Consider the following 26786-nt stretch of genomic DNA (forward strand, 5'->3'; position numbering starts at 1 on the left):
CAGGGCCTTGAATGCTGGCATAAATAGCTTGGCTTTTATTCTGTGGGTGTTGGGGAGCCAGAGAATTCTTGAGAGGAATGGCGGGACCCCAGCTAAGGAAGCCGACTTTGGCAACTTGGTGTAGGATGGCTTCCCAGTGAGGATAAACTGTTAACGATCTGAAAGGGAGTGGACTGTGGGGAGCCCTGGGGATAAATAAAACTCGTATCAGATTTCTGGAGAAGTCACTTCACAAATAACCAACAAACTGCCTAGAGTATATAAGACTTAAAGCTGGTAAGTTTTTTTTTTTTTTTAAAGCTTAAATAATCCAAAAAAAAAATCATTAAATTCTAAACAATAACCCACCTGGTATATTTTCAGAAACCACACAGATTGAAGATCCACGGAAACAGTGGAGGGGGGAACAGGAGAAGATGCTCAAGGACTATCTCTCGGTGGCCCAGGATGCTCTCAGGACACAGAAGGAGCTGTACCACGTGAAGGAGCAAAGACTGGCCCTGGCCCTCGATGAATATGTACGATTAAATGACGCCTATAAGGAGAAGTCAAGTTCTCACACAAGCTGTAAGTGCGGTGTGGCTGTTCAGACTGTGAGAATGGGGACCAAAGTGTAGCTAAGAGAAGGCCACCTGCGTTTCGCTGGAGTTGCCTGTTGAGGCCTGTCCCTTCCTAGGCAGAAAAAGTCCCCGGAAGCCAGGAGAGAGGGCGAGGGTGCCCCGCAGACTTCTCAGCAAGGCGCCTCCCCTCCGTCCAGGCAGCAGTCCCTCCCTCATTTGTGGATCATCAATCCCTGGTGGTTTTCACTCCTCTGCCTGACTGCCTTTTATTTATTTATGAGTTAATGTTTACCTCTGCGGGTCAAGGCAAATAATTCGGCCCCCTTTGCTGCTCTTGTACAATATTTTAGCGGGAGGAGCTAGAACTGTTGGCTGGAATGAAGTTTTCTGTCGATCACCCGCTTACATCTCAGAAATGGATCGCCTGGAGCTGGTTTGTTTAAAGAAGCAGTTTTGATGTGAGCGGCTCAGAAGTTCTGCTTAAATTACCGGTTTCTGGGTAACGCACAGCTCTGACAAACCGTGTGCACAGGAAGGTCCTCTGAGAGTTCGTACATAGGTGTGAAATCCAGAAACCAGTAGGCTCCATGGTCTTTAAGGCATTCCTCTTTCTTGAGTTTTTTTTTAAAAAAAAGTATAAAGGTTTGAAGACTACTTTTTATATTTAGGTGTCTGATGAATGACAATAAAGGAGTTATAAAGTAAGTATCCACAAAAGCATGTAAATCTCGTTTTTAGAGTTTGTAAATTCCAAGCTGAGAGCTAGTTCTACAACTGGTAAAAGTTCTTTTTTTTTTTTTTTTTTTCTTTTTTCTCTTTGAAAAGTATTCTCAGGATCTTCATCCAGCACTAAGTACGATCCCGATATTTTAAAAGCGGAGATCTCCACTACGCGATTAAGGGTAAGGTTTTTCTTTATCATGGTTCTATGTTTAACATAGGCATCGAATCTGAGGGTGACGGAGAGGGCTTTAGTGATCTGGCAGGAACGTCCTCCACTTTTTCCTGGAAGCTGGCCATTCTGCCTTTGTTACCACGTTCAGTGCCCGAGACTGTCCTTGTTGGAGAGACCGTGTGTTCCGTTACTTGGCGATTGTTATTACCTGCATCGTGTTACGTGTATTATACGCACCCAGTATGTTGAATGTACTTATTTAATGTACACTAATGTGACATTACAATAGACTTAGGATATTTAGTATATTAAATCAAAATTTGAGTCTCTGTAACCTTCCCTGACCATGCTGGAAAGCGTCTTCCAGAGCTGAGGGTAACTGCCCTCCCGTTGGACAAGCCGGTACTTACAGGTGCCCACAGATCGTGTTCCCACATCATCCCTTCTCTCGGTCGGACTTCACTCGTTCCTCACACTGCCTCATGGCTTTGTTTCCTGATCTTTACCTTAAATCTTTTTGACCAAACTGCTGCTAAGGCCAGACCTTGTGTATCCTTGATGTTTGGAGTCTGAAAGACCGTTCGTCAAGTAACTGCTTTCATGCAACCAGGACGTAGGTCACGAAGTAGATTATTATCATGACTCCAGAAGCCCCCACTGCGTCCCTGCACCGACGCTGTCCTTCTCCCGAAAGGTAACACTGGCCGCCTCAACGTGGTAGGGGAATTTTTTGCTTGCTCGCTTTGGATTTTGTAAAACGGGAATGTTACCGTACGTATCATGAATGGCTTCCCTTGAAGGAACATTTGGAGATTCATCCACGTTAGCCTTTACTGCGTTAAAGCATCCCACTTTTGTCTGCACACCCTGATTTCTGTATCTCGTCTAACTACCGATGTACGTTAGCATTTATTCCGATTTCCGGTAATTAAAAAAAATACCTTTCTGTGATGCATGTCTTTTGGTGCACGTAAGTACACGTTTTCATTTGTTGTGAAACTCGGAGAGGACTTGCCATGTCGGAAAACACACATGCTTCAACTTAGCACTTGCTGACAAAGGGCTTCGGGCCTTCTAATTTCCTGATACCAGCCCTTAAGGTTTAAACTACTTTTTACACATAGCTTCTGCATTCATCCCCCAGGTTTTGAACTTCGTATTTTTATTATCAGTTCAAAATATTTTCTAACTCTTTATGATTTCTCATATAAGGGTATTAATTTTTAAACAGTTGAGGATTTTCTTACCTTTTTTTTTTTTTTTTTTTTTTTACTGATTTCAGCTTAATTCTCCACTGTGACTTTTTCAGTTCTAAAATTTCTATTGGAGTATTTTTTATTTCTAGTTACTTGCCCACATTCTGCACACTGATATGTAGGTTTTTGAACAAAATAATCCGTTGCTTTTAAGCTCCACATCTTTATTAATACAATGTCTAGATTTCCTGTACGTTGGATTCTTCAATGTGGTCTGTTTGTTTCTCATGACTTTTGGTCACTATTTGGGCAAGCTTCGTATCGCTGCTTACTTTTTATTAAGAGCCATGTATTATGAATGAAGAAGTATGAGGATAATTTGAACTTTGGGATGAAATTGTCATCCTTCAGTGAGGATTCAGTTTTGCTTCTCATGGCCAGTTAGGCCAGGGGCCGATAATTATAAATCCGTCTCGGGTCAAGCTATCTGAAATCTGGGCTTCATTCTTCTTCTAAGAGCGGGTCTATTTCCCGTCTACCCTTTCTCTTAGGGCAGAGCTCTTCAAAATCCCAACTGAAATTTGAGAACGTTTATGAGGGCCCCTTCTGCTCGACTGAGGTCAAACTCCAAATCTCTCCCCTGAACCTCTCACCTCTATGGGATCGATAATAGCTCTGTACTTGTGGCTTCAGTCGCTGTCTTCTCCCACCTTTTCAGCCTCTCTGTTGTGCACACAAATGCTTCAAAAGGAAAAACATCGCCTAGTCTGGGTCCTGACTATGAGCTTTCCTTACCTTTTGAGTCTTTAGCACAAGTTTCTGCTGCCTTGGTAGTTCTCCCGTGTCTTCATGTAGATGTTTTGTTTTGTTTTGTTTTTTCTCACAACTTTTCTATTTGTTCTCAGAGGAAGAGTGTGAAAACAGTTTGTATTCTTAGAAGCTGTATCTCCCTTCAGTTTGGATTTCTTGGTTTAATTTATGAAATCATTAATAGAAGTGTTCTGTCATTCTACCATAAACATCCGTCCAGTGTATCACTGACCCTTTACTCCGTCAGCCCACCATATTTCTCTGTACGTTTCTTGAGAATATCATGCGATGGCTGGTCAGATGCCTTGTTGTTGTACCTCAGTCCTGTGTCTACACATTTCTGTGATCTGCTTGGCTAGATACCTTACCTAAAAAATGGAAATGAGGATATTTTGTCCAATTTACTCTTAGTAAACTTCAGCACTCACTTGAGCTATGCACTTCTCAGGAAATTATCAGTTATGATTGCCCTTTGAAATTTTAACAGTTTTTCACAGTTCTTATCTTTGTAAAACACGTTGTAAATGGAATATTACGCAAGGAGTAGTGTTCCATTTTTTCCTTTTAGGAAAGATGTAAACCAAAGAAAAGATTTAAAAGCAAACGCATGTAGGATATCTCATCCACATAAACCATTTAGAAGGAAATGAAGCCCCATTGGAATTGGGGGATCCCAGGAGACCCCAAGTGGTCACATTCCCCAGACCTGTCTCCTAATGCAGCTGGCCCTCTTAGATAAAGCTTATCTTGCCCCAGGTTTGATGTACTCTTACTATCAGCAGTCTGTATTTCATATATATATTTCATCACTGTGAGGCCACAAAAATGAGGGAGTGCCCGCCTCAAGAAAGCGCTTCCCTCCAGAAGAGGGTGTAAGACATTAATAACCAGCTGGAATGTGGGAGATCAGAAATGACTGTCTTCGTCTTTGTCATTCGTGAACAGTTTAACACTTCCTGTCAGTGTAAATGCCTTTTTATAAGCACTCCCACAGAAATTGGCCCTTGTGGTCTATGCTGCTACTGTCGTGGTCTGAACACTGTGAATCAGATGGTGCCCTCGCTCTGCTGTTTGTGCACATTTTGGCCAGGTAGCCCTTTTGGAATGCCCCCGCCATCCGGAAGTGGATGGGTGACTTGGCAGAGTCTCATAGATGTTGGTAACTTGGCCCTTCTTGGCTTGCCTCCCCTTTAGAAATCCCTGTGTCTGTTAGTCCCTGTCACAAGCTGATGCCACAGAAATAATAACTCATGAATGAACTGACTCTTCCTTGCTTTGGGGTCTCAAGTACCTGCCTGCATTTTTGGTCACCAGCAGTTGTTCAGGCATAGCCAAACACTAGCGTCATGCTTCATTATCTTGATGTAATGGTGTAAGTAGATGTCGTGCACTTGTTTTACTGAATTAGAGCTAGTTGGTCAAGTATTGGGGAGCTAGGTGCTTAGGAACATCTATCTAAAACATCTGTTTTAGGTCATAGGTATTGGTGATGATTGGGTTTTCTTTTCCCCCTTGGTCAAGGGATAATAGTACTTCTTGACATCTTATTCCTCATTATTGAAATGGTGAAATAAGTAAGTTCATGCTTTTTATTAATATACTCATGAGTTTTAGAGGTGTCATTTAATTGTACGAGAAAATCTTTCTTGGGAAGAGGAACGTAAAAACTTTTTACTGCAAAATTTATTATTTCTACAGGGAAGTCAGCTATTTCTCAAGAAACTGGGAAAAAATACTATTTACTTTATTCATAATAGATACTTAGACCATAGCCTTCTTGGGATAGAGAATGGAATATCTCATACAAGCTAAAACTTTAAATTCAGCTGATATTTTAAAAAACTTATACTCCATAACATACATTCATGGTAAAAACTCTCAACGAAGTAGGTTAGAGGAAACATACCTCAACACAATAAAGGCCAGATAGGAAAAACCCACAGCTAACATTGGACTCAGTGGTGAAAAACCGAGAGCTTTCCCCCTAAAGTCAGGAACAAAACAAGGATGTCCTTTGTTAAACACACTTTTATTCAACACAGTACTGGAAGTCCTAGCCACAGCAGTCAGACCACAAAGAGAAATAGAAGCCATCCAAACTGGTAAGGAAGAAGTAGAACCTTCACCATTTGCAGATGACATAATACTACACATAGGAAATGCCAAAGAGTCCACCAAGAAACTACCAGAACTGACAAATGAATTCAGTAAGGTTGCAGGATACAAAATCAGTATACAGAAACCTGTCGCATTTCTGTACACTCATAATGAAGCAGCAAAAAGAGAAATTAAGGAATCAATCCCATGTCCAATTGTACCGAAAAAAACAAAATACCTAGGAATGAATGTCATCGATGAAGTAAAAGGTCTGTGCGCTGAAAACTATAAAACATTAATCAAAGAAATTGAAGACAACAAAAAGAAGTGGAAAGACATTCCATGCTCATGGATTAGAGGAACAATATGGTTAAGAAGTCTAAACTACCCAAGCAATTTACACATTTAATGCAGTCTCTATGAAAATACCAACATTTTTCAGAGAGCTAGAGCAAACAGTCCTAAAATTTGTATGGGGCCACAAAAGACCCTGAACAGCCAAAGCAATCATGACAAAAGAAAAAAGCAAAAACAAAGCTGGAAGTGTCATAATTCCAAACTTCAAGTTATATTACAAAGCTGTAGTGATCAAAACAGTATGGTACTGACATAAAAATAGACACATAGATCAATGGAACAGAATAGAAAGCCCAGAAATAAACCCACAATTATATGATCAATTAATTTTCAACAGAGGAGGCAAGAATATGCAATGGGGAAAAGATAGTCTCTTCAACAAATTGTGCTGGGAAAACTGGTCAGCTCTATGCAAAAGAAGGAAACTGGACATTTTCTTACACCATACACAAAGAATAAACTCAAAATGAATGCAAGACCTAAATATGAGAACTGAAACCATAAAAATCCTAGAAAAATCATAGCAGCATCTTTTCAGATATGTCTCCTGAGGCAAGGGAAACATAAGCAAAAATAAACTATCGGACTACATCAAGATAAAAAGCTTCTGCACAGCAAAGGAAACAACAAAACTAAAGGACAACCTAGTGAATGAGAGAAGACATTTGCAAATGACATATCCAATAAAGGGTTCGTGTCCAAAATACATAAAGAAGTTGTACAACTCAAAAAAGCAAACAATCCAATTCAAAAATGGGCAGAAGACATGAACAGACATTTCTCCAAAGAAGACATCCAGATGGCCAACGGACACTTGAAAACATGCTTAACATCACTGTCATCAGGGAAATCAAATGAGAACCACAGGGATATGTCAACGCATACCTGTCAGAGCGGCTAAAATCAAAAACACAAGAAACAGGTGTTGGCGAGAATATGGAAGAAAGGAACCCTCATGCAGTGTTGGGGGGAATGCAAACTGGTGCAGCCACTGTGGAAGACAGTAATGGAGGTTCTAAAAAAATTAAAAACCGGTTCTGTGCCTACTGGTGGTGGCCACCTCACTGTCTGGTGGAGGCGTGGTATTGGTGGCTGTGGCTTTGGACCGGGATGAACTGCACTCCGCGTGGAGCCCGGGCCGCCGAGCCACAGCCATTGCCAGTACAGCGGTCGCAGTTGGACTGACCGTTGCCGCAGCAGGATTCACAGGCCATTATGTTGTGCAAGCCACGAAACCTTTGGAGCCTCGAGTAAGACCGGCTTTCCGAAGTCTACCAAAATCTGCGTCAATGGAGAATATCAGAGAGGTGGGGTTGAAGTGACAAAACGAGAAGCAGCGTTAATAGTAGATGTAAGCCCTACTGTTAATAAAGGAAAAATAAGAGCTGCTTATTGACAAATTATGCTTTTAAATCATCCAGACAAGGGAGGATCTCCTTATATAGCAGCCAAAGTCAATGAAGCTAAAGATTGACTAGAAAGTCAAGCTAGTAAATGAAGTCAATGTGTGATGAATTTTAAGTTCTCGTTAGTTTACGTATATGAGTGCCAGCTTTTTATAAGATGCCTCAAAGTTAAAAAAAAAAGAAAAAAAAAGAAAAATAGAGAAAGAAATCCAGGAATCGCACCACTGGGTGTTTACCCAAAGAATACAAAACATTAACTTGGAGAGAGATATGCATCCCCATATTTATTGCGGCATTATTTATAATAGCAAATATATGGATGCAGCCCAAGTGGCCATCGATAGATGAATGAATAAAGAAGATACGGTGCATGTGGAATATTTTTTCACCCATAAAAAATGAATGAAATCTTGCCATTTGAAGCAACATGGATGCATCTAGAGAGAATAATGCTAAGCAAAGTCAGACAAAGACAAATACCATAGTATTTCACTCATATGTGGAATTTAAGAAACAAACGATCAAAGAAGAAAAAGAGACCAAAAAACCCCAGACTTTTAACTAGAGAGGACAAATAGATGGTTACCAGAGGGGAGGGGTGAAATAGGTGATGGGGATTAAGAGTCCACTTGTCTTGATGAGCACTGAGTAATGCATGCAACTGTTGAATTACTATATTGTACACCTGAAACGAACATAACAACTGTATGTTAACTGCACTGGAATTAATAATAATAAAATTTAAACATATAAACACACACACACAAAACTTATATTCCCAGTTACATATAGGTGAGAGTTGATGAAAATTTGGTGGAGAAAATAGGTGGTGAATTTTAAATTATTTCTGTTGTTTATTAAAGTGAAGTAAAATGTTAGAAGTGTAAAAGAAAATCCCTAGAAATACAAATGCATTTGAGAAATTTATTGAGCACTATAACATATTATGTGATCCAACTTTTACTTTTGCAAAAATAAATAAATAAATAAATAAATAAATAAATAAATAAGGCCCCTTTAGTTAAATTATATACACTCCACTCCAAACACATGGCTGGTTAGTGAGCCACTTCTGTTAAAAACTGTGTACTATATTTTGTTCTCAAATATATTTACTCTCACATTGTTAACGTGAATTCACTTTGAATTATTTTTAGCAGCGATGATGGACTCGGAAAAGTCGTCTCTAATCTTACCTGTTTGTAATCTTGTGCATAGATTTATAAGAATGGCAGTTAAAGTTCAGTTTGTCCCTTCCTGTGGATAGAGTTAACTCATGTGAACATCGAATTATTACACTTTAACTAACGTTGTAACTAACACAAAAATCCTAGCGGTGTGCTTCCGATGAAGAAAAAAACATGCCTTCTGCGAACATACATTGCTGCCAATAAGGCTTGTCTTTTGACCCGACACAGGAGGTGTCTTTATACTCACGCTACATTTAAGACTTAGCGGACGTCCCAAGTTCTTCCAGCTGTGATTTACCGGATATTGAAGGAGCTGGAGCAGTGCTGAGGCCTCTGGCACCAGCCCGTACGTTAGGCAAGGCTCTCGTTCCTTCAGGACGTTCAGAAATGAATTTGCATTGCAGTCGGTGCTGGGCTAGAACATAGTACACCGGTCTCAATCGTGAGCGAAAGGAATGATGTGACTTGACTCACATTCCTTAAGAAAGACAGAGAGAGCAGACTGAAAGAGAAAAGGAGGCAGGAGGACTCTACTGAATGCAAGAGCCACATTATAGTTGTCTCTATGATGACGTGCTAGGAACTTGAAGTAATTGAAATTCATAACCTAGGAGTGCTTTTTTCAAAAACCATATTCAGACCTTGAGGAAAGTGACTCTGGAACACTTCGTCACATCCATTGATTTCATCATATTTTCTTTCTCTCTTTCTCTCTAAGGATTTTGGTCTCCTTTTCTAGCTTTGACAGGGGCCATCCAGCAAGCGAAGTAATATATACTTGAAAAGAAATCCTTTACTGACACTGTGCTGTTGGGGAGAGGCTTCGTTTCTTCTCACCCAGATGAACTACCATCTCAGCCTCTCTGGCCCTGACCTTCAATCTCCTCCCTCTTAACTCAAAAACATTCTTACATCCATAATGCTGACGGCAATTTATAAAATGAAATGCAATTAACTTCTTTTATGAGAAAATATGTAGTCACAGGCAGACAGGAAAATGATAATTCGTAAGTGATCAATTTTAAATGATTCTGTAAAGCCCGGAAACTCATTCTCTCATTTTTGAAAGGCCGTGGGAGTTCAGGTTTGTGAAACTGTATGTGATAAAGATACTACAATGAATATATTCAAACTAGTACTTATATTCTGATACTTTTTCTTGATACTTGCACGATAAATACATTGACCTAACGTGTTCACATAAATAAATAGCATATTTATACTATATGCATTTTGTAATCTTCAGCATTTTCATGTGCATGTTTATTTCTAGAGTTGAGAGCGGGAGACATGGTACTAACCGTTTCTACTTTATCAGAGAACCGGAATCAGAGAGCTCCTTCAAGGTATAGGAAAATAGAATTTCATGATTTGAGATTAGCCAATTGGACACCAGATTTAGATCTTGTCCCTTTAGAGAGAGAACGGAAGATTGAGGAGATAGGTCCAAAAGGGAGATATTTTATAGGCTGTTGGAAACATACAAATCTCTTTTATCTTTTAATACGTATACATTTTTAATGTTTGTTTTTTATTTTGGAGAGAGAGAGAGAGCGAGTGCACTAGCGGGGGAAGAGCAGAGAGAGAGGGAGACAGAGAATCTGAAGCTGTCATCACAAAGCCCGACGCGGGGCTCGAACCCACAAACCGTGAAATCATGACCTGAGCCAAAGTCGGGCACTCAAGCGACTGAGCCACCAAGGCCCCTCCCACAAATCTCCTTTAAAAGCTCGAAATGGCTCAAATTATGGAAAGAGCCTAAATGTCCATCAACTGATGAATGGATAAAGAAATTGCGGTTTATATACACAATGGAGTACTACGTGGCAATGAGAAAGAATGAAATATGGCCCTTTGTAGCAACATGGATGGAACTGGAGAGTGTGATGCTAAGTGAAATAAACCATACAGAGAAAGACAGATACCATATGGTTTCACTCTTATGTGGATCCTGAGAAACTTAACAGAAACCCATGGGGGAAGGGAAGGAAAAAAAAAAAAGAGGTTAGAGTGGAAGAGAGCCAAAGCATAAGAGAGTCTTAAAAACTGAGAACAAACTCAGGGTTGATGGGGGGTGGGAGGGAGGGGAGGGTGGGTGATGGGTATTGAGGAGGGCACCTTTTGGGATGAGCACTGGGTGTTGTATGGAAACCAATTTGACAATAAACTTCATATATTGAAAAAAATAAATAAAATGCAAAAGAAAAAAAAAAAAGCTCGAAATGGCCCGTTACAGCCCAGGAAGGATTAGCTGCTATAGGAATTGGCTTCTAACAGCTGACAATTAAAGAACTGGACAACATCTATAAAACAGCTGCTCTCAGACACTGGATAACAGGCAGTTGAACACTGTAATCTCTTACCGAAGTGAAACCGAGTAGGTGAGCCCTGAGATCACACCATCTCCAGTGGAGGGAGAAGGTCTAAAACATAGTCTACTTGTGTGCTTGAGCTGAAGAAACAGAAGAATAAAGTTCGGTGAAGTGGAAGCGTCTGGAATTTGTGGGGAATCCTAGAGAGGAAGGAGCTACAGAGAGAGAAGGAACAAGAAAAAGCTCTGGAGCCTTCCAGTGTGATCTCCTCAAATCTCTGAGTACTAAGCATGGTATAAAATATGACAAGAATGGGGAAGGAAAGCAGTAGGGCAAACAATTCTCAGAGCTCGTAGGGCTCGGAATAGTTTGTGTTCTATGAGCCAGAATGGAGAGACCTCATACGCTGTGGGGCAGTAGAAAGAGAGCTCAGTAGTGGGACCACATTAGTCTAACACTAAAGGCTGCTCTGGAACTGCCCTAACAAAAACCACAAGTGAGCCTTGAACAGATCACATTTATTTAAAACAGTTTAACTCTGTGCTAGACTAAAGTCCAGCACTCTTTAAAAGAATACATCAGAATTCAGCACCAATGGTGTAAAATTCACAGTGGCCAACATCTAGTCGAAAATGTCCATGCACGTTGGGAAATGAGAGTAGTGAGGAGAGGCAGAAGGAAGGGCCCCCGAAGGGGCATGAGGAAGCTTTCAGGCGAATGATGGATATATTCTTTATCTTGATTATGTTGGTGGTTTTGTGGGTATATACAGGTCAGCACTTATCAAAGTGTATTGTTTAAACACACTCACTTTATTATATGCCGGTTATACACCAATGAAGCTGTTAAAGATTGCCAACCAAAAAAGCAAGAGAATATGACTTGTAAGAAAAACAAGAAGTGACAGCTGTTATTTAATTAGCAAGCAAACATGTTAAAATATATTATACAAATTGTTCAACAATGTAGAGGAAAATAGTAGAGAAATAAAAATATAAAAATGATCAAAATAGAGGTTTTATAGATTAAAAATACAATCTCAGAAGTGAAAAATGACACTAGTTGAGAAGAACCTATATGCTAAGTAAGATCAGTGAATTTGAGGACACTTGACTAGTTAACTATCCAAAATGAATTACGCAGATGAAAAAAGCCTGAGAAAACTTTAACAGCACATTAGTTTCCTCTGATACAATCTTACATGGCCTAATGTATATGTTAGAGCCCCCACTAAAGAGCCAGGAGGAAGAAATCACAAAAAATACTTAAAGAAATTAAAACTATAAATCCGTAGGTACTCCAAAGCAGAATAAAAACAGAGATCACACCAAGGTATATTATAATTAAATTGCTGAAAATCAGTGATAAGGAAAAAAAAATCGTAAAAGCAACCATAGAAATTAAACACGTTACATGCAGTGGAACATTAAACACGTTACGTACAGTGGAACAAAGATAATCAGAACAGACTTCTCATCAGAAACTATGCAAGCTACAAGACAGTAGAGTGATATCTTAATACTAAAAGAAAAAATGTCAACCTCGATTGCTACACTTAATGAAAATATCTTTCAAAACTGAAGGCAAAAACAAACAACCCACTTCAAAAATGGGCCCGGGGGGCGCCTGGGTGGCGCAGTCGGTTAAGCGTCCGACTTCAGCCAGGTCACGATCTCGCGGTCCGTGAGTTCGAGCCCCGCGTCAGGCTCTGGGCTGATGGCTCGGAGCCTGGAGCCTGTTTCCGATTCTGTGTCTCCCTCTCTCTCTGCCCCTCCCCTGTTCATGCTCTGTCTCTCTCTGTCCCAAAAAATAAATAAATGTTGAAAAAAAATTAAAAAAAAAAAAAATGGGCCCGGGACTTAAGAGACTCGTGTCCCAAGAAGAGACGCAAATGTTCCATAAGCATATGAAGAGATGATCAACACTGCTATTCATTAGGGAAATGCAGATCAAAGCCACATGTAGATATCACCTCACACCATTGGGAGGTTTTGGTTTTTGTTTCTAAAGTGGAAAATAAACCAGTATTGCTGAGGATGCGGAGAAATTGGAATGCTTGTGCATTGCTGGTGGGGATGGAAAATGATCCAACCACTGTGGAAAACAGTATACCAGTTGCTCAAAAACAGAATTACCATGTGAAATAGCAGTTCTGCTTCTAGGAGTACCCAAGCAGATTCTTGTACACCAGTGGCCATAATGACATTATTCACAATAGCTGAAAGGTAGAAACAACCTGTATTAGAGTTTTCCAGAGAAACAAAACTAAGTGTGTGTGTGTGTGTGTGTGTGTGTGTGTGTGTGAAAGAGATTTATTATAAGAATTGGTTCACATGATTGTGGAGACTGGCAAATCCAAATCTGCAGTGTAGACTGGCCAAAGATGTGTTTCCTATGCAAAGCTTACAGGTGGAGACCCAAGAGAGCCAGTGGTACACATGAAGTCTGAAGGCAGTCTCTTGGAGAATTCCCTCTTACTTGGGGAAGCTCATCTTTTTGTTCTAATCAAGTCTTCAGCTGATTGGATGAGGTCCACCCACATTATAGAGGTAAAGCTGCATACTCAGTTCATTAATTTAAATGTTAATGTCACTCAAAAACATTCTCCATGTTGACACACAAAATTAGCCACTACACAACTTGTATATCCATCAGCAGATGAATGGCTAAACAAAATACGGTGTGTGTGTATGTTTGTGTGTGTGTGTTATTCAGCCTTAAAAAGGAATGAAATTCTGATACATATTATAACATGAATTAATTTTGAAAATATGATGCCTAGTGAAATAGACCAGACACAAAACAATACTGTAATCATTTCCCTTATGTGAGGTGCCTAGAATAGGCAAATTTAAAGAAAGAATAGTTGTTAGGGACTGGGGGAGGGAAGAATGGGAAGTTAGTGTTTAATGGGTACAGAGTTTCAGTTTGGGATGATGAAGATATTCTGGAGATGACTGGTGATGATGGTTGCCCTTAATACCGCTACATTGTACACTTAAAAATGGTTAAAAGTTTGGGGTGCGTGGGTGGCTCAGTCAGGTAAGTGTCGGACTTCGGCTCAGGTCATGATCTTGCAGTACATGGGTTCGAGTCCTGTGTTGGGCTCTGTGCTGACAGCTCAGAGCCTGGATCCTGCTTCAGATTCTGTGTCTCCCTCTCTCTCTGCCCCTCCCCTGCTAGTGCTCTCTCTCTCTCTCTCTCTTTCAATATTAAAAACATTAAAAAATAAAAATAAATACAAATAAAAATGGTTAAAAGGTGAATTTTATCATATGTATATTTTACCACAAAATTTTTTTAAGAGAAGGTAAGATAAAGAATTTCTTCAGACACAAATTCTGTGAGAATTGATTGCCTTTAGAACTGTAATATACTAAATGCTAAAGGGAATTTCTTCAAGTAGGGAGAGAACAATACCATATGGAAATTTGGATCTCTATAAAGTAATGAAAAATGTAGGCAATAGTAAATAAGTGTGTGACTAGAAGACTTTTTAGTAATTTAAAGTCTTTTTAAATATATTTGCTTATTTAAACAAACATAATAAAAATATGTGATGGGGTTTATGAAATATTTAGAAGCAAAATACAGGATATCGCAAAGGTTGGGGGAAAAGAAACTGATATTGTCACAAGGCACGTAAGAAATATAATACTATTTGCAGGGAGTCTGTATATTTTATACACTAAGGCAGGAGTGGCCAAAACTTTTTTTTATAAATATCCAAATAGTTAAAAATCAGATTTTGAGAAATGTTAAGCAAAATTATAAGGTATTCTCTTTGATTTCCTGTTTTCCCACCTTCCCTGGTGATAGTATATACTCTACGTAATCTCCGAGCTGAATATGGTGGATCTTACTTTCATGATTAAGTTATGTTATATGGCATATTTAACTTAAAAACGGGAAGATCATCCTGGTGGGCTGGAAAGAATGACATGAGCCCTTTAAAAACAGAGCATTTCTAAAGGGAGACAGAGACAAAGAGAGAGAGAAACAGACTCTTAACTGTAGAGAACAAACAAGGTCACCAGAGAGGAGATGGGGGCGGGGGGCGGGGCGGGGCAGGCGGATGGAGGAAATAGGGGATAGGGATTAAAGAGTAGACATATCATGATGAAATAAAGTAAAATGATAAAATTTAAAAAACAGAGCATTTCTGTAGCTGGTTATAGAGAAGGAAGTCAGATGTTCAAAATACAACAGGCATTTAATGCACCATTTCTGTATTCAGGATGGAGGAACCCACAGGGAAAGGACCTGAAAGTGACGTTTGCTGATAGCCAGTGAGGAAACTTACTCTCAGTCCTTTATGGAGCCATGGGAATTAAATTCAGCCAATAGCAAGAATGTAATTAGGACTGAATTTTTCCCCAGAGTTTCCATATGTGAGAACTCAGCCTGGTTGACACCTCGATTTCAGTTTTGTGGTACTTTGAACAGAGAACTCACAAGCTACACCTTGCTTGAGCTATTAAATGAGTGTAATTTTAAGCAGCCAATTTTGTGGTAATTTGTTCTGCAGCAACAGAAAACTGATAGAGAAGGCCACATACAGTCTCTGCCCTAGGTTTTTCTTTTCAGTTTTGGGGGAAATTATTAAAAACACGAAAACCATGGTTAAATCATGAGCCATAAAAAATTAGGCCACAGGGTGTGTTTGACCCACAAGCTGTCATTTGCTGATCTCTGCCCTAGAATAACCACTGAGAAAATATAGAGATTTTAGAGTTATTACTAATAGTGGAAATAAAATGGAATCATAAAAAAGTTAGTTACTCCAAAACGAGGAAGGAATAGAGGTAGAAAGGATAAAAGAATATATGTGACAAGTAGAAAACAAATATAGTAGATTTAAACCCAACTGTATCAATAATCACACTAAATGTAAATGGTGTACACTCTCCAATTAAAAGGCAGAAATGATCAGAATGGTTAAAATAAGACCCAACTTTATGATGGCTGCAAAAGAGCTATTTTAAATATGAGGGCCCAGATAAGTTAAAAATGAAAGGAATGAAAAATACCTACCATGAAAATGGAAATACAAAGAAAGTTGCAGTTGCCATATTAACATCAAAGTCAACTTTAGAACAGGATAGTATTACCAAGGATTTTATACTAATAAATCCGTTCATCAAAGGACATAAATATGTGTGCACATAACCCTAAAGATGTATACACATAACAGAGCTTCAACTGGGTTTCAATAAAGTATACCTTTAGCCACAATCTAATTTTAGAACATTTTGGTTTCCCCCAAAAGGAACCCTGTGCTTATTAGCAGTTCTTACCCATTCCCCAGACCTTTCTTCTCCACCCACAAGCCCAAGCAACAACTAATTTATTTTCTGTCTCCAGATTTATCCATTCTGAACATTTCACATAAATGGAATCATATACTATATGGTCTTTGTGACCGGGTTCTTACACTTAGCATAATGTTTTCAACATTCATCCATGTTGTAGCATATATTAGTACTTAATTCCTTTTTATTGCTGAATAATGTTCCATTGTACAGATATACCAGTTTCATCCATTCATTCATTAATTGGTGTTTATTTGGGTTGTTTCCACTTTATGGCTATTATGAATAGTATGAACACTACTACACAAGTGTTTGCGTGAACATATGTTTTCATTTTCCTTGGGTAAATACCTGTGAGTGGAATTGCTGGGCCATATGGCAATTTACTGGCTTATTTTAATTACTTATAGGGATCTAGCATTGACCTTTTGTATTTTTATCTAATATGTGTATCTCGGGGTAATATGTTTCATACATATATCATACAGTTTTTTCCAGTGGCTTTTGTTTCATTTTCTTTTTATTGTTGTTAAAGTTTGACTTATATGTACACACACACACACACACACACACACATATACATACACATATATTGTATTCAGTCTTCTTGTTTCTGATGATAGAATCCTTGTATTAGTTATCACAAATGGCTCCAACAGCATCTGGGATTGTTTTCTCTATTCTTTTTTTTTTTAACATATATATATCATATATATATACATATATATATGTATACACACACATATGGAGAGAGAGAGAGAGAGAGAGAGAGAGAGAGAGAGAGAATCTTAAACAGGCTCCATGCTCAGCACAGAGCCCGACTCAAGGCTTAATCCCACAACCCTGGGATCATGACCTAAGCCAAAATCAAGTTGGACACTCAACTGACAGAGCCACCCAGGCACCCCTGTTTTCCTCTATCCTTCAGTAAAGTCAAAAAATTGTTTATTATTGATCCTTTATCTATCTGGAGCTGATTTCTCATTTTCTTTAAAGGTGACTTGAGATGAGGCAGGGTGGTGAAGGATACTTAGTGAGGTGCAAGCAATTGTGAAGAGAAAGATTTCTAGAAGGAGCAAGTTGACAGTTGCCCTTTGTTGGTTTGCTAAAGGAGCTCTCGGCAAGACAGTAGAGAAAGTGGTGAAAAGGGAAGGTAGTCATTAGTAAAATGCCATTTTGCTCATTATAGTTTTAATGGTGCAAGGTTCACTTTTAGGGCAGATGTATGAAACCTGCCTGTCTTGTGATCTTTCCAAGGTTCACAGATTTCCGGAATTTACTTTTCTTTCAGTGTCATCTTCTTTCTCCTTCTTTTAAAATAAAACTTATTATACCAGGATTGTAAGAAACGATAAGAAACTGTGATTTCCAGTCACACTCATCACGTTTAATCACAGTATCTTCCTGGTTTTCAGAAATAACTTTGAAATCAATTTAAAATGTCAGTTGCTTTAGTGTAGTCAGTGTCGAAAGCAGGAAATGTGTAAAAGCCATGGGTCTTTTGCCTCCAATTTGATACTCTGTGTTGTGAGATTTGATTCCTTAGAAGTAAGTCTATGAAATTAGATGGTCGGCTATGGCAGAAAGTTGAGTATGTAAGAGAAAAAAACATAGGCCCTAAGGCTTGTGGACTGTTCATGTGTTCAGTTTGGGTGGGATATAAGAATAATGAAGTTTCTAAGGTAAAATAAGGGCCATAGGTTTTATTTGGGTCATTTTCCAAAATGTCTTTTGTATTAGCAAAATGTATTACTGTGCCATTAATAGCTAATGCTTGTATAATTACAGTTCGTTTTAAAATCCATCTCCTGGGTTCCGGATCGTTCTCCACTCTTTGGTAGCAGTGTAACCTTCAGCACATTACTTATTCTTTTTTTGGTTTGAGAGTCCTCACCTATAAAATAAGAATTAAAACTATCTATAGAGTAGTTACGAGGATTTAAAATCGGCATTTATATTTAGCACAATGCCTGGAATACATAAAGTCCCCCTGAATTGCAGCTCTCGTCATTGCTTCCCTACATTGTGCTAAATTTCCAAGTCCTTTAGCTTTAGTCCTTTAGTCCTTTAGTCCTTTAGCTTAGTCCTTTAGCTGTGATTGAAGGACGTTGGCGTTTACATTCCATGTCCTACCTTGAGGGTGAGCTGGAGAATGAAAGAGTAGACACTGTGATCCTCTAGTAGCTAAGGGTGTCCAAAGGTTCTCGGAGAAGAAGGGCTGTTGAACTAGTTCAGACCATATTCTTAAAACCAAACATAATTGGAAATGATGTTTGATTGGAAATAATCCCTGTTTTCACTTGTCATTATGACAGGATCAGGCTTTTTCATAGGTTACAATATAAAATGCAACACTGAGACTCAGGTAAGAATCCTTCAGGTAATTCACTAAGAGGACACCCCCCCTCCGCGCCCCAAGATGAAAACAGTGGCTTAGAGCCAACTTTAGGGAAAATAAATAATGCAGAATGAAAGAAAGCACAGCCTAACTTCCTCTATCCTGGTCACTCGACGACATACGATAAAATCTCACATCACTTAAACAGAAGAGTCTGAAAGGTCAAAAGGTAACATTAGATTTTGAATGAAAAGTTTTGAAAGAAATTAAAACGAGTGGGTCGAGTGGGTCATCGCAGTCCAAATGATTTTAAGTGGAATGCTATTTTATGTCCATGAGATATGCTCATTGTTTTAATTTGGTTGTTTTAAGTGGGTTCCACATCACCATTGTTTTTATCAACGGTGTCTTCAAAGGTAAAGTCAGGCCTCAGCCAAGCTATTTGAGTTGCTCTTGATTTTCGGATTAACTGTGGTTGTTGTTGTTTTAAAATAAAAATGTTACAGTCTTTGGTAAACAGCTCTTTAGAGTGCTGTCAGAAGCAGAAGTTCATGTGGAAAGAGCTATTGATTGCTGATGGCTTTTTTGACATGATAATAATCGAGTCAACTGGAAAGTCTTGAGGATCTGCTGTGAGTGAGCTCCTTGCTGGTGATGAATATTCAAGCACTTTCAAAAATCCAGCTCCAAAGTCCCCTGCTTCTGAGGACAGCCACAAGTACTCCTGTTCTTTGGATTCTGGTAGCATTGTTTGCACCTCTCTTTGTAGTTCTGAATTGGGCCTTGCAACATCATTATTTGTTTTTTTCTTTTCCCTAATAAAATAGAAGTGCCTTAGGACACAGACTGTTAGCCATTCAGATAAGCTCCACAGGTAATTTATCAACAGATGAATTATTGAATATCCATAATGCCCAAAGCCCTGTGCCTTAGGTATACCAACAGGAGACTTACACAACTCTTGTCCTTGTCATTTTATTCTGCATAGTGCCTCGTCTCCTCCTTGACTTTTTTTCTCTCCTTTTCCGAGATGCCCTCTTTTCCCTCCAACTTCTCTTGCCACGACTTCACAGTGTGTTTTGTTCCTTCCTCGAGTAGACTTCTGAGTGATGGAGGTGTCTGAGGCGTGTTCCTGAACTCTTCTGTTTTCAATACGCACTCTCTCTAGGGGATCTCATTAATTCTCATGCATTTAAAGTATCATCTTTGTGTCAGTGACTTTCAATTTTATATCTCTGGTCCACACACTTCTGAACATCAAGCCTCCATATTCTAATCGCCTTTGAAGTTTCATGGGTATCGGAAAATTAAACGTCTTAAAAAACACCCTCGGTCCTACGCCAGGATCTGGTCCCACCCTTCAGGGAGGCACCTTCGTGCACCCACCTGGCCAGTAAAACTCCTGGCAGTGATCTTGGGCACATCTTCTCTTTCACCCTGCACATGAGTCCATCACCAAGTCCTGTTGAGTCTGCCTCCCAATATATTCTTCCTCTGGGCTCTACTCTCTATACACTGCTCAAAGGCCAGCCCACGGTGCAGGTAGAACGGCCCCTTTTGGCCCCGCTGGTCCAATCACTTGAGTCATCACGGCGGTTTCTTAAAAATCATAAAGCAGATCATGCTTTAAAATTCCTCCTCAGCTCTCATTGTTCTTAAGGTTTAGAAATCTTCCCCATAGCTTCACGACTCTACAATAAGGCTTTCATTTCCAGTCCCATCTCATGCTACGCAACACTTCCGTAATTCAGCAAATGGTAACGTCCTTTAAATCCCAAATTTGCCAAGTACCCTCCTCCCACAGTTTAGGGTTTGTCCGTGAGCCCTACCTTTTGAGGACCCCCTTTACCAAACGAAGCCCCACCGACCCGCTCTGCTTAACCGGCCTTTCACACACAGGCTCTGACCAGCTCCTCACTAAATCAGGTCCCGTCGTTCTTTTTTATCCTGAAGTATCCTGAACCCTTCCTTTATGTCCCCGTGGTAATTGGTAAGACTTAGGTCGTTAGATGATTATTTGCCCAACATCTGGCTCCCCTGTTGTTCTGTAGGACCCATGAACATGGCAAAGGTCTCGTCCGCTTTAGTCACACTTCGGACCCAGTACTTGACATGGTGGAAAGTCAGTAAATATTTGTGGAACGGATAGACCGAATAGGAAATAATAGTTCAAAAGCACGTGGAAATACTGTGTAACAGAATGTGCTTAAAACTTAAGGCTATAATATGGAAATAAATTTCTGACAGCCCCGTGAAGACCTTTAGTTTGTGATGAAAACAGGCTTCTGCTCTTTTTTTGACCTATCACATCTTAGCATTGTCATTACCAAGAATATATGGGACCACAGGAAAAAAAAAATATATCTTGTATCAGTTTGATGGCAAATGTGTATCGATCACACATTTTTTGTCGTTGTCGTTTTATTTCTCATGGTGCCTGGTACTTTTCTAGAAGTTTGGGATCTAGCTGGTGCGATATATGTCCCCTGGGGGACAGCCAGTAAGCAAGAACACAGAAAATGTCAGTGCTTGAGAAATACTATGAACTAAATAGAACAGAGTGATGGCATGGGTGGGATGGTTAGAGAAGTCCTATTTGAGTGAAAAGGCGACCTGGGAGCTGAGGCCTGAGTGACAAGAGTCAAGCCTTCCAGCCGGAGGGAACAGCATGTGGCAGAAGTACACGTGGAAAGAGCTATTGAGTGCTGAGGCAAGTACTGCCTGTTGTGTTTGAGAAATGGAGAGATGGCCAGTGGTCCCGGAGCGGAGAGAAGATCAGAGAAGGAGGAGTACACGCTTTTGGGGGTAGAGAAGCCGGGGTTTCAAGTTCTGACTCTCCCCTTCCTGGTTATCGATCACAACAAAATGGAGGCAATCATGACGCCAGCTCGTAGGCAATGTTGCTAAATAAGACGGTGAGGGTAAATGTTAGTAATAATGCACATCATTGATAATTTGAACATCGTTAACCTACCTTCCACAGAACTTCTGTCCAGGGAAAACCGGTAGCCTGAATGTTAAACTAATGGCTGTGTTTGTGTGTTTAATAGCTTGCTAATAGACAGTCTTTTGAAACGGCGTTGCTACTTATTTATAAACATTCATATTTACATTGATGTCTCGCAAAAGGTTAAAAAGCTGAAGAGAGAACTCTCACAGATGAAGCAGGAATTGCTCTATAAAGAACAAGGCTTTGAGACATTGCAACAGTGAGTATAAAAATACTAAAATTCACTTTAGAATAATTGAAAGCCCCCTAACTAATACAAAGAAAATAGAAGTACATTGGGGCGCCTGGGTGGCTCGGTCGGTTGGGCGTCCGACTACGGCTCAGGTCATGATCTCGCGGTTTGTGAGTTCGAGCCCCTCGTCGGGCTCTGTGCTGACAGCTCGGAGCCCGGAGCCTGCTTCGGATTCTGTGTCTCCCTCGCTCTCTGCCCCTCCCTCGCTTGCACTCAGTCTCTCTCTATCTCAAAAATAAATAAACATTAAAAAAAAAAAGAAAATAGAAGTACAGATTACATAAGAGATTTCTCCAAGAAACATGAAGTAAAAAGCTCAGAGCTCTGCACCAGAAACCAAAGCAAACCAATCAACCAACAAAAAAACGTGGGGGAAATCTGTACACGTTGAAGAGGTCTGAAGTTTTATCCGTCATCGGAGATCCAAAGAAACCAGTGGGAATGTTAACTTTGTGCCCCGGGCACCTGCCAGCCTGCTCTGAATTTGAGGTATGGAACCAAGGGACGAGGCACAGGAAGTGCCCCCACATTGGGCTCCTGCAGCTGCACGAGGTGAGCCTCTGCCGCCCTGAGCCCGGGGTAGATCTCAGGGAGCAAGTCAGGTTGTCCGCGAGGAGCTTGAGTGAGTTCCTCGTTTCCTGTGTCCCTTCTGTCCTTTCCAGTTCTGTAGTCAAGTCTGATAGGCTGGGCCAAGTTAAGGAAAATATGGCTGACAGAGGGCAGCAGAACCTGGGATCTCCCGCCCCATTCCCGGCCCCCAGAAGCCACTGTTCTCCCTGCCGACGAGGTGCGGCCCAGCTAAAGCCTGGCAGGCACACCGAACTTTCCAGCCCTCCCGATCCTACCACAGGGTCTCTGGTGCGAGGCAAGAAGCTGATGGTTTTCACAGCCACATGACTGCAGAGAGGATTAAAGGCATGATCCCTCAAAAGGCATTTAACTGTTTTTACTTCCCTCCTCTGTGTACAGGGCCCTCTGCCAACCGCGGAGCAGGGTTCACAGAGAGAGTCCCTGCTTGCCTGCTTGTTCCTCCCCCGCCCTCCCCTGTGTAGCCACCCAAGGCAGATGGCATTACCCCTTTGAAAGATCCTGTATATTTGTTGGCCAGACAAACCACAAGCTGGGTGTTCTGTGTGTTTGCACGATGAGTTATACGTCAGGACGCCAGTCATGACTCTTGGCCACCGGTCCCGTGACTTTGGCTTCAGAGACTGGTTTTACGGCTCAGTCTTCTTTCTGGCCACTCACTCATGTCATCATAACCGTCTTATTCTTCCAGATGCTCCTGTCCTAGTGGTTTTCAAACCTGACTGCGTATCAGAATAATCTGTTTAAAAAAAAAAACAAACCTGTTTTGGGTCTCCATCTAGGTATATTTTATGAGATCCCCAGGTGGTTCTCAAGTATAGCTGTGTTCTAAGAACCTCAGCAGACTGCGGAGCCCCCCCCCCCAAAACTGAGCAGATCTAGAATGCCACAGATGTGATATTTAGTAAATTGCATATCAACATAAAGGAGGGCTTTGTGGTGCCAGTGGAGAGAGGACACAAACTTTGAAGAGTGCCACAAAACGTTTAGCTATACGGTAAACATTCTTAAGGCACACGCAGTTCTAACTCATGTCACCACCCGGGATTAAAGGTTAGCCAAACTTTGCTGTTTTTGTTATATTGATATAACAATGCTGTATTGTTTTAAAGCAGTTTGCTTGCAAGCAATTTTTATAGGAATCTAAGGCATGTTTAAGAATCTGTCAATAACATTCCACAAGAAAACAATAGACATCTGTTGTAGAAATCCAGGCATTCTCTTGCAATGATTCTAAGCCCTTGAACCAAAGGCAGAAAGATATGATATCTAACATCAGAGACCTCTCTTGTTGATCCTAACTATAGACAAAATAAAGCTGTTTTCATTCAGATGTTAACTACCATACTACTAGAACATTGGATAAAAATTGATTGAACCCAGAGACCATACTTTCCAAGAAACCGCATTCCTGATACTATAAAGGAACTTTTACTTGGGATTTTGACAGAAAATATATTTCAGGGAAAGATGTAAACAGAATCCTACTGCATGCTTTACCACCTCTCATTTATTCACGATAGAGTGGAATATTTTTGCCAAATCTGGGGCTATAATATAATTTAAACTCAGGCTTTCATTTTACTGGGTACAGTAGTTTATGCTGGATGAATGAATGTAGCTTTATTCTCTACATTATTCATTTCAGTCTGTGGTCCCAAAGTTGACTTTGGCCTCGGCAATAGCAGAGCTTATGTGTAGATGGACATTTCTACTTTGCCACCTGCAGCATCCACTCAAATGTGGAAAATGAGAAGGGATGGATGAAGCACTGAGCAAGTCAAAAGTATATACCTATTCTGTGAAAATTTGGCTCAGGGGGTACATATTTGCCAGGGAAGGTGTGCAAATGGGACTCTCTTCTCTTTCGGGAGAGACGAAGACATAGGGGAAATTAATAACGGTGCACAGAAAAAAAACAAAAGGAGAACGTTTAGTTTTTTATTTTTTTTTAGGGAAGAATACAAAATGGCATTTCTCAAATCAAGAACAAAAAACACCGTAGTTTGTCTTAAAGATCAGCAAATAACGCCCATATTTTGCTTGATTTTTGTTTGGTTTTATTTTATGGTCGGTTAGGGTCGAAAAAGAGAGAAGAGGTGGGAGACGCAGAGTTGAGGAGAAAAAGAGGAAGAGGAACAGTTAGAGGAGAACGGAGGTGTTCAAAGGAGGAGGAAGAAGGGAGAGAAAGCCCAGAAGGAGCTCCGTGGTGGGCGCTGAGTTGAGATGGCCTGTCCTCGTCGTGTTTAGCACCCAACTGAGCGAGCAGTGGGCAGCCAGGAGATTTTTGTCTAGTTCTGAAGCTCTCTGAAATGTAAATGAGCAGGCTTGAAGTAGTCCTGCCTTTATTTTTAAGTGTTAAAGTTAATTTCTGAGAACGGCTCACCTACTTTTTTTGTTTTCAGATGTTAAAGTTGATTTGTGACTTCAAGACCTGTTTTGCGGTTAGATTCTGAAGGTTTTTCACAAACAGAAAGAAATCACTTGGGCTTTAGAAATTCCCTTTGACACAGTTTAAGAGTCCTGTGTTAGTAGCTACTTCATGAATTCTCAGGGCTTTGTGGTTTTTTTTTTTTTAATTAAAATAAGGTTTTTTTTGCCTCAACTACTCAGTTGGTAGATACAGTACTTAAGGGAGCCAACAATTTCGCTGATGAATCCTTTCCCAGAGAAATGGAATTCACCAATATTCAAAGTACCCCCAGTGATTTTTATCGAATATTCCAAGTGTAATAGGAGAGCCCTAAGCCCGAGTCTGTCCTTTTGAGGATTATGCCCCGACTAGCTAAGTGTTTATGCAATCTCAAGGCTAACGTCGGGTAAACTTCCTGGTCTTACTTTTCCCACTTGGAGGAAGTGTGACTAATATATCTCTAGGGTCCCTTCCCACCCTAAACACTGTGTGCGTGTGCACGCGGCTGCTTTATTCAGTGATGCCGTTGGTTGTACTGTATTATCGAACAACCTGATGATGAAATTTATTTGATCTTAGGTTAAGACTGTTCGGCAATAAAATACTTACTAAAACGGTACTTGGGGAAGTAGGTTATCTACAAACTGCGCTTGCTCGAGTCAACTTTGGAAGAGTAAGATGGCATCATTGGTGGGTGGTTGTTTGGTTTTTGTTTTGTTTTTTCAGATTAGTCCCTTCACACTGACATAAATGTCCATCATTACATGTTTTAAACCGAACGAGCGCAGAGCCAGTTTTCTGTGGCTTCACGGATGCCATTTCTCTGTGGACAAGACTAAGAATTATGTCCAAGAGTGAGAGCTCTTGGCCAGTGGGGCAGAAGCATAGCCGTATGTTCTTCAAGTGAACCCTGAATTGTATTCAAAATGAATGCCGGGCAGCATCAGTGGCTGGAGAGTGATAGTGAGGGTCCTGTTAAACCATTTTTTTTTTAATGTTTACTTATTTTTGAGACAGAGAGAGACAGAGCATGAACAGGGGAGGGGCAGAGAGAGAGGGAGACACAGAATCTGAAACAGACTCCAGGCTCCGAGCCAGCAGCACAGCGCCCGACGCGGGGCTCGAACTCACGGACCGCGAGGTCATGACCTGAGCCGAAGTCGGACGCTTAACCGACTGAGCCACCCAGGCACCCCTGCCACTTTTTTTTTTTTTTTTTTTTTTTTTTAAGAATTAGGTAATTTGGTTGGGCCCTTCATGCACAAAGAATTAGGTTACTTGAAACCCCCTGACATAGGGTGACCATGCAAACTGTAAGGACATTTGGTGAGCAGATCTGCAGGGGTGACAGATGAGCTGGTGGAAGAACTCTTTATTCAACGTTAGCACCTCTGCTCTTCTGCCTGGTTCCTAGATTTGAACTCGTCCGCAAGGCAAGCAGTTTTACCTCGACTCATAACGGCCATAAAACAGAAGGAGCACTTTTCACGTATTTGAAAACCAACAGGAAACTAACCACACAATCCAAATATGTAGGATTCTCACTGGTATAAATAATAATCACTCCCGTTTACGCATCGCCCACCAGCTCCTAGGCACCGTACTTGGTTTTGCACAGACATCAGGGCATGTAAGATGAGGCGACAGTGAGGGATCTGCACTTCCTGTAGTTGTTCAGTTTATTGGCACCTCTGTCCTGCTAAATCCTTTCCCGGTGGCCTTAACCTGTCTCAGGGTGGAGGTCGGATTAGCGGATTAGCGTGAGGAGGTTTGAATTCAGCCAGTGGAAGGATCGCCCAAACTGACTCAAGACAAAATGACCGAGCTTGAAAATGTTGAGAAACGGACTGGGCGTGAGGTGGGCAATGGGGGAGTGTGAGCTAGGAGTGGTTGGAAGAGAAAATGGGAGAACAGTCGGCTTGAAAGCACGATGTCGGTATGTGAGACGAAAATCGCAAAGTCACCAGCCAACTACGATCGTCCAAAAACCAGCTCCTGCTGTTTGTGTAACTTGTACTCTGTCAACAGTCTTTAACATTTTTCTTCTTTCTTTCTTTTTCTTTTTCCCTC

At 40.6% G+C, this 26786-nt stretch overlaps 1 protein-coding gene and 1 pseudogene across 1 annotated transcript in view; both read left to right on the plus strand.

Annotated features, from left to right (window-relative positions):
• The window catches only part of WWC2 (WW and C2 domain containing 2), a 187862-nt gene that overhangs the window by 112452 nt on the left and 48624 nt on the right, over positions 1 to 26786 (plus strand). The window contains exons 3-5 of the mRNA XM_030314445.1: positions 364 to 567; positions 1386 to 1462; positions 21603 to 21682. Coding sequence (XP_030170305.1) covers positions 364 to 567; positions 1386 to 1462; positions 21603 to 21682 — 361 coding nt within the window. The remainder of the gene's footprint in view (positions 1 to 363; positions 568 to 1385; positions 1463 to 21602; positions 21683 to 26786) is intronic.
• Positions 5803 to 7413, plus strand: LOC115511655 (annotated as a pseudogene).

The sequence above is a fragment of the Lynx canadensis genome, chromosome B1, assembly GCF_007474595.2.
Source record: "Lynx canadensis isolate LIC74 chromosome B1, mLynCan4.pri.v2, whole genome shotgun sequence".
Lineage (NCBI taxonomy): Eukaryota > Metazoa > Chordata > Mammalia > Carnivora > Felidae > Lynx > Lynx canadensis.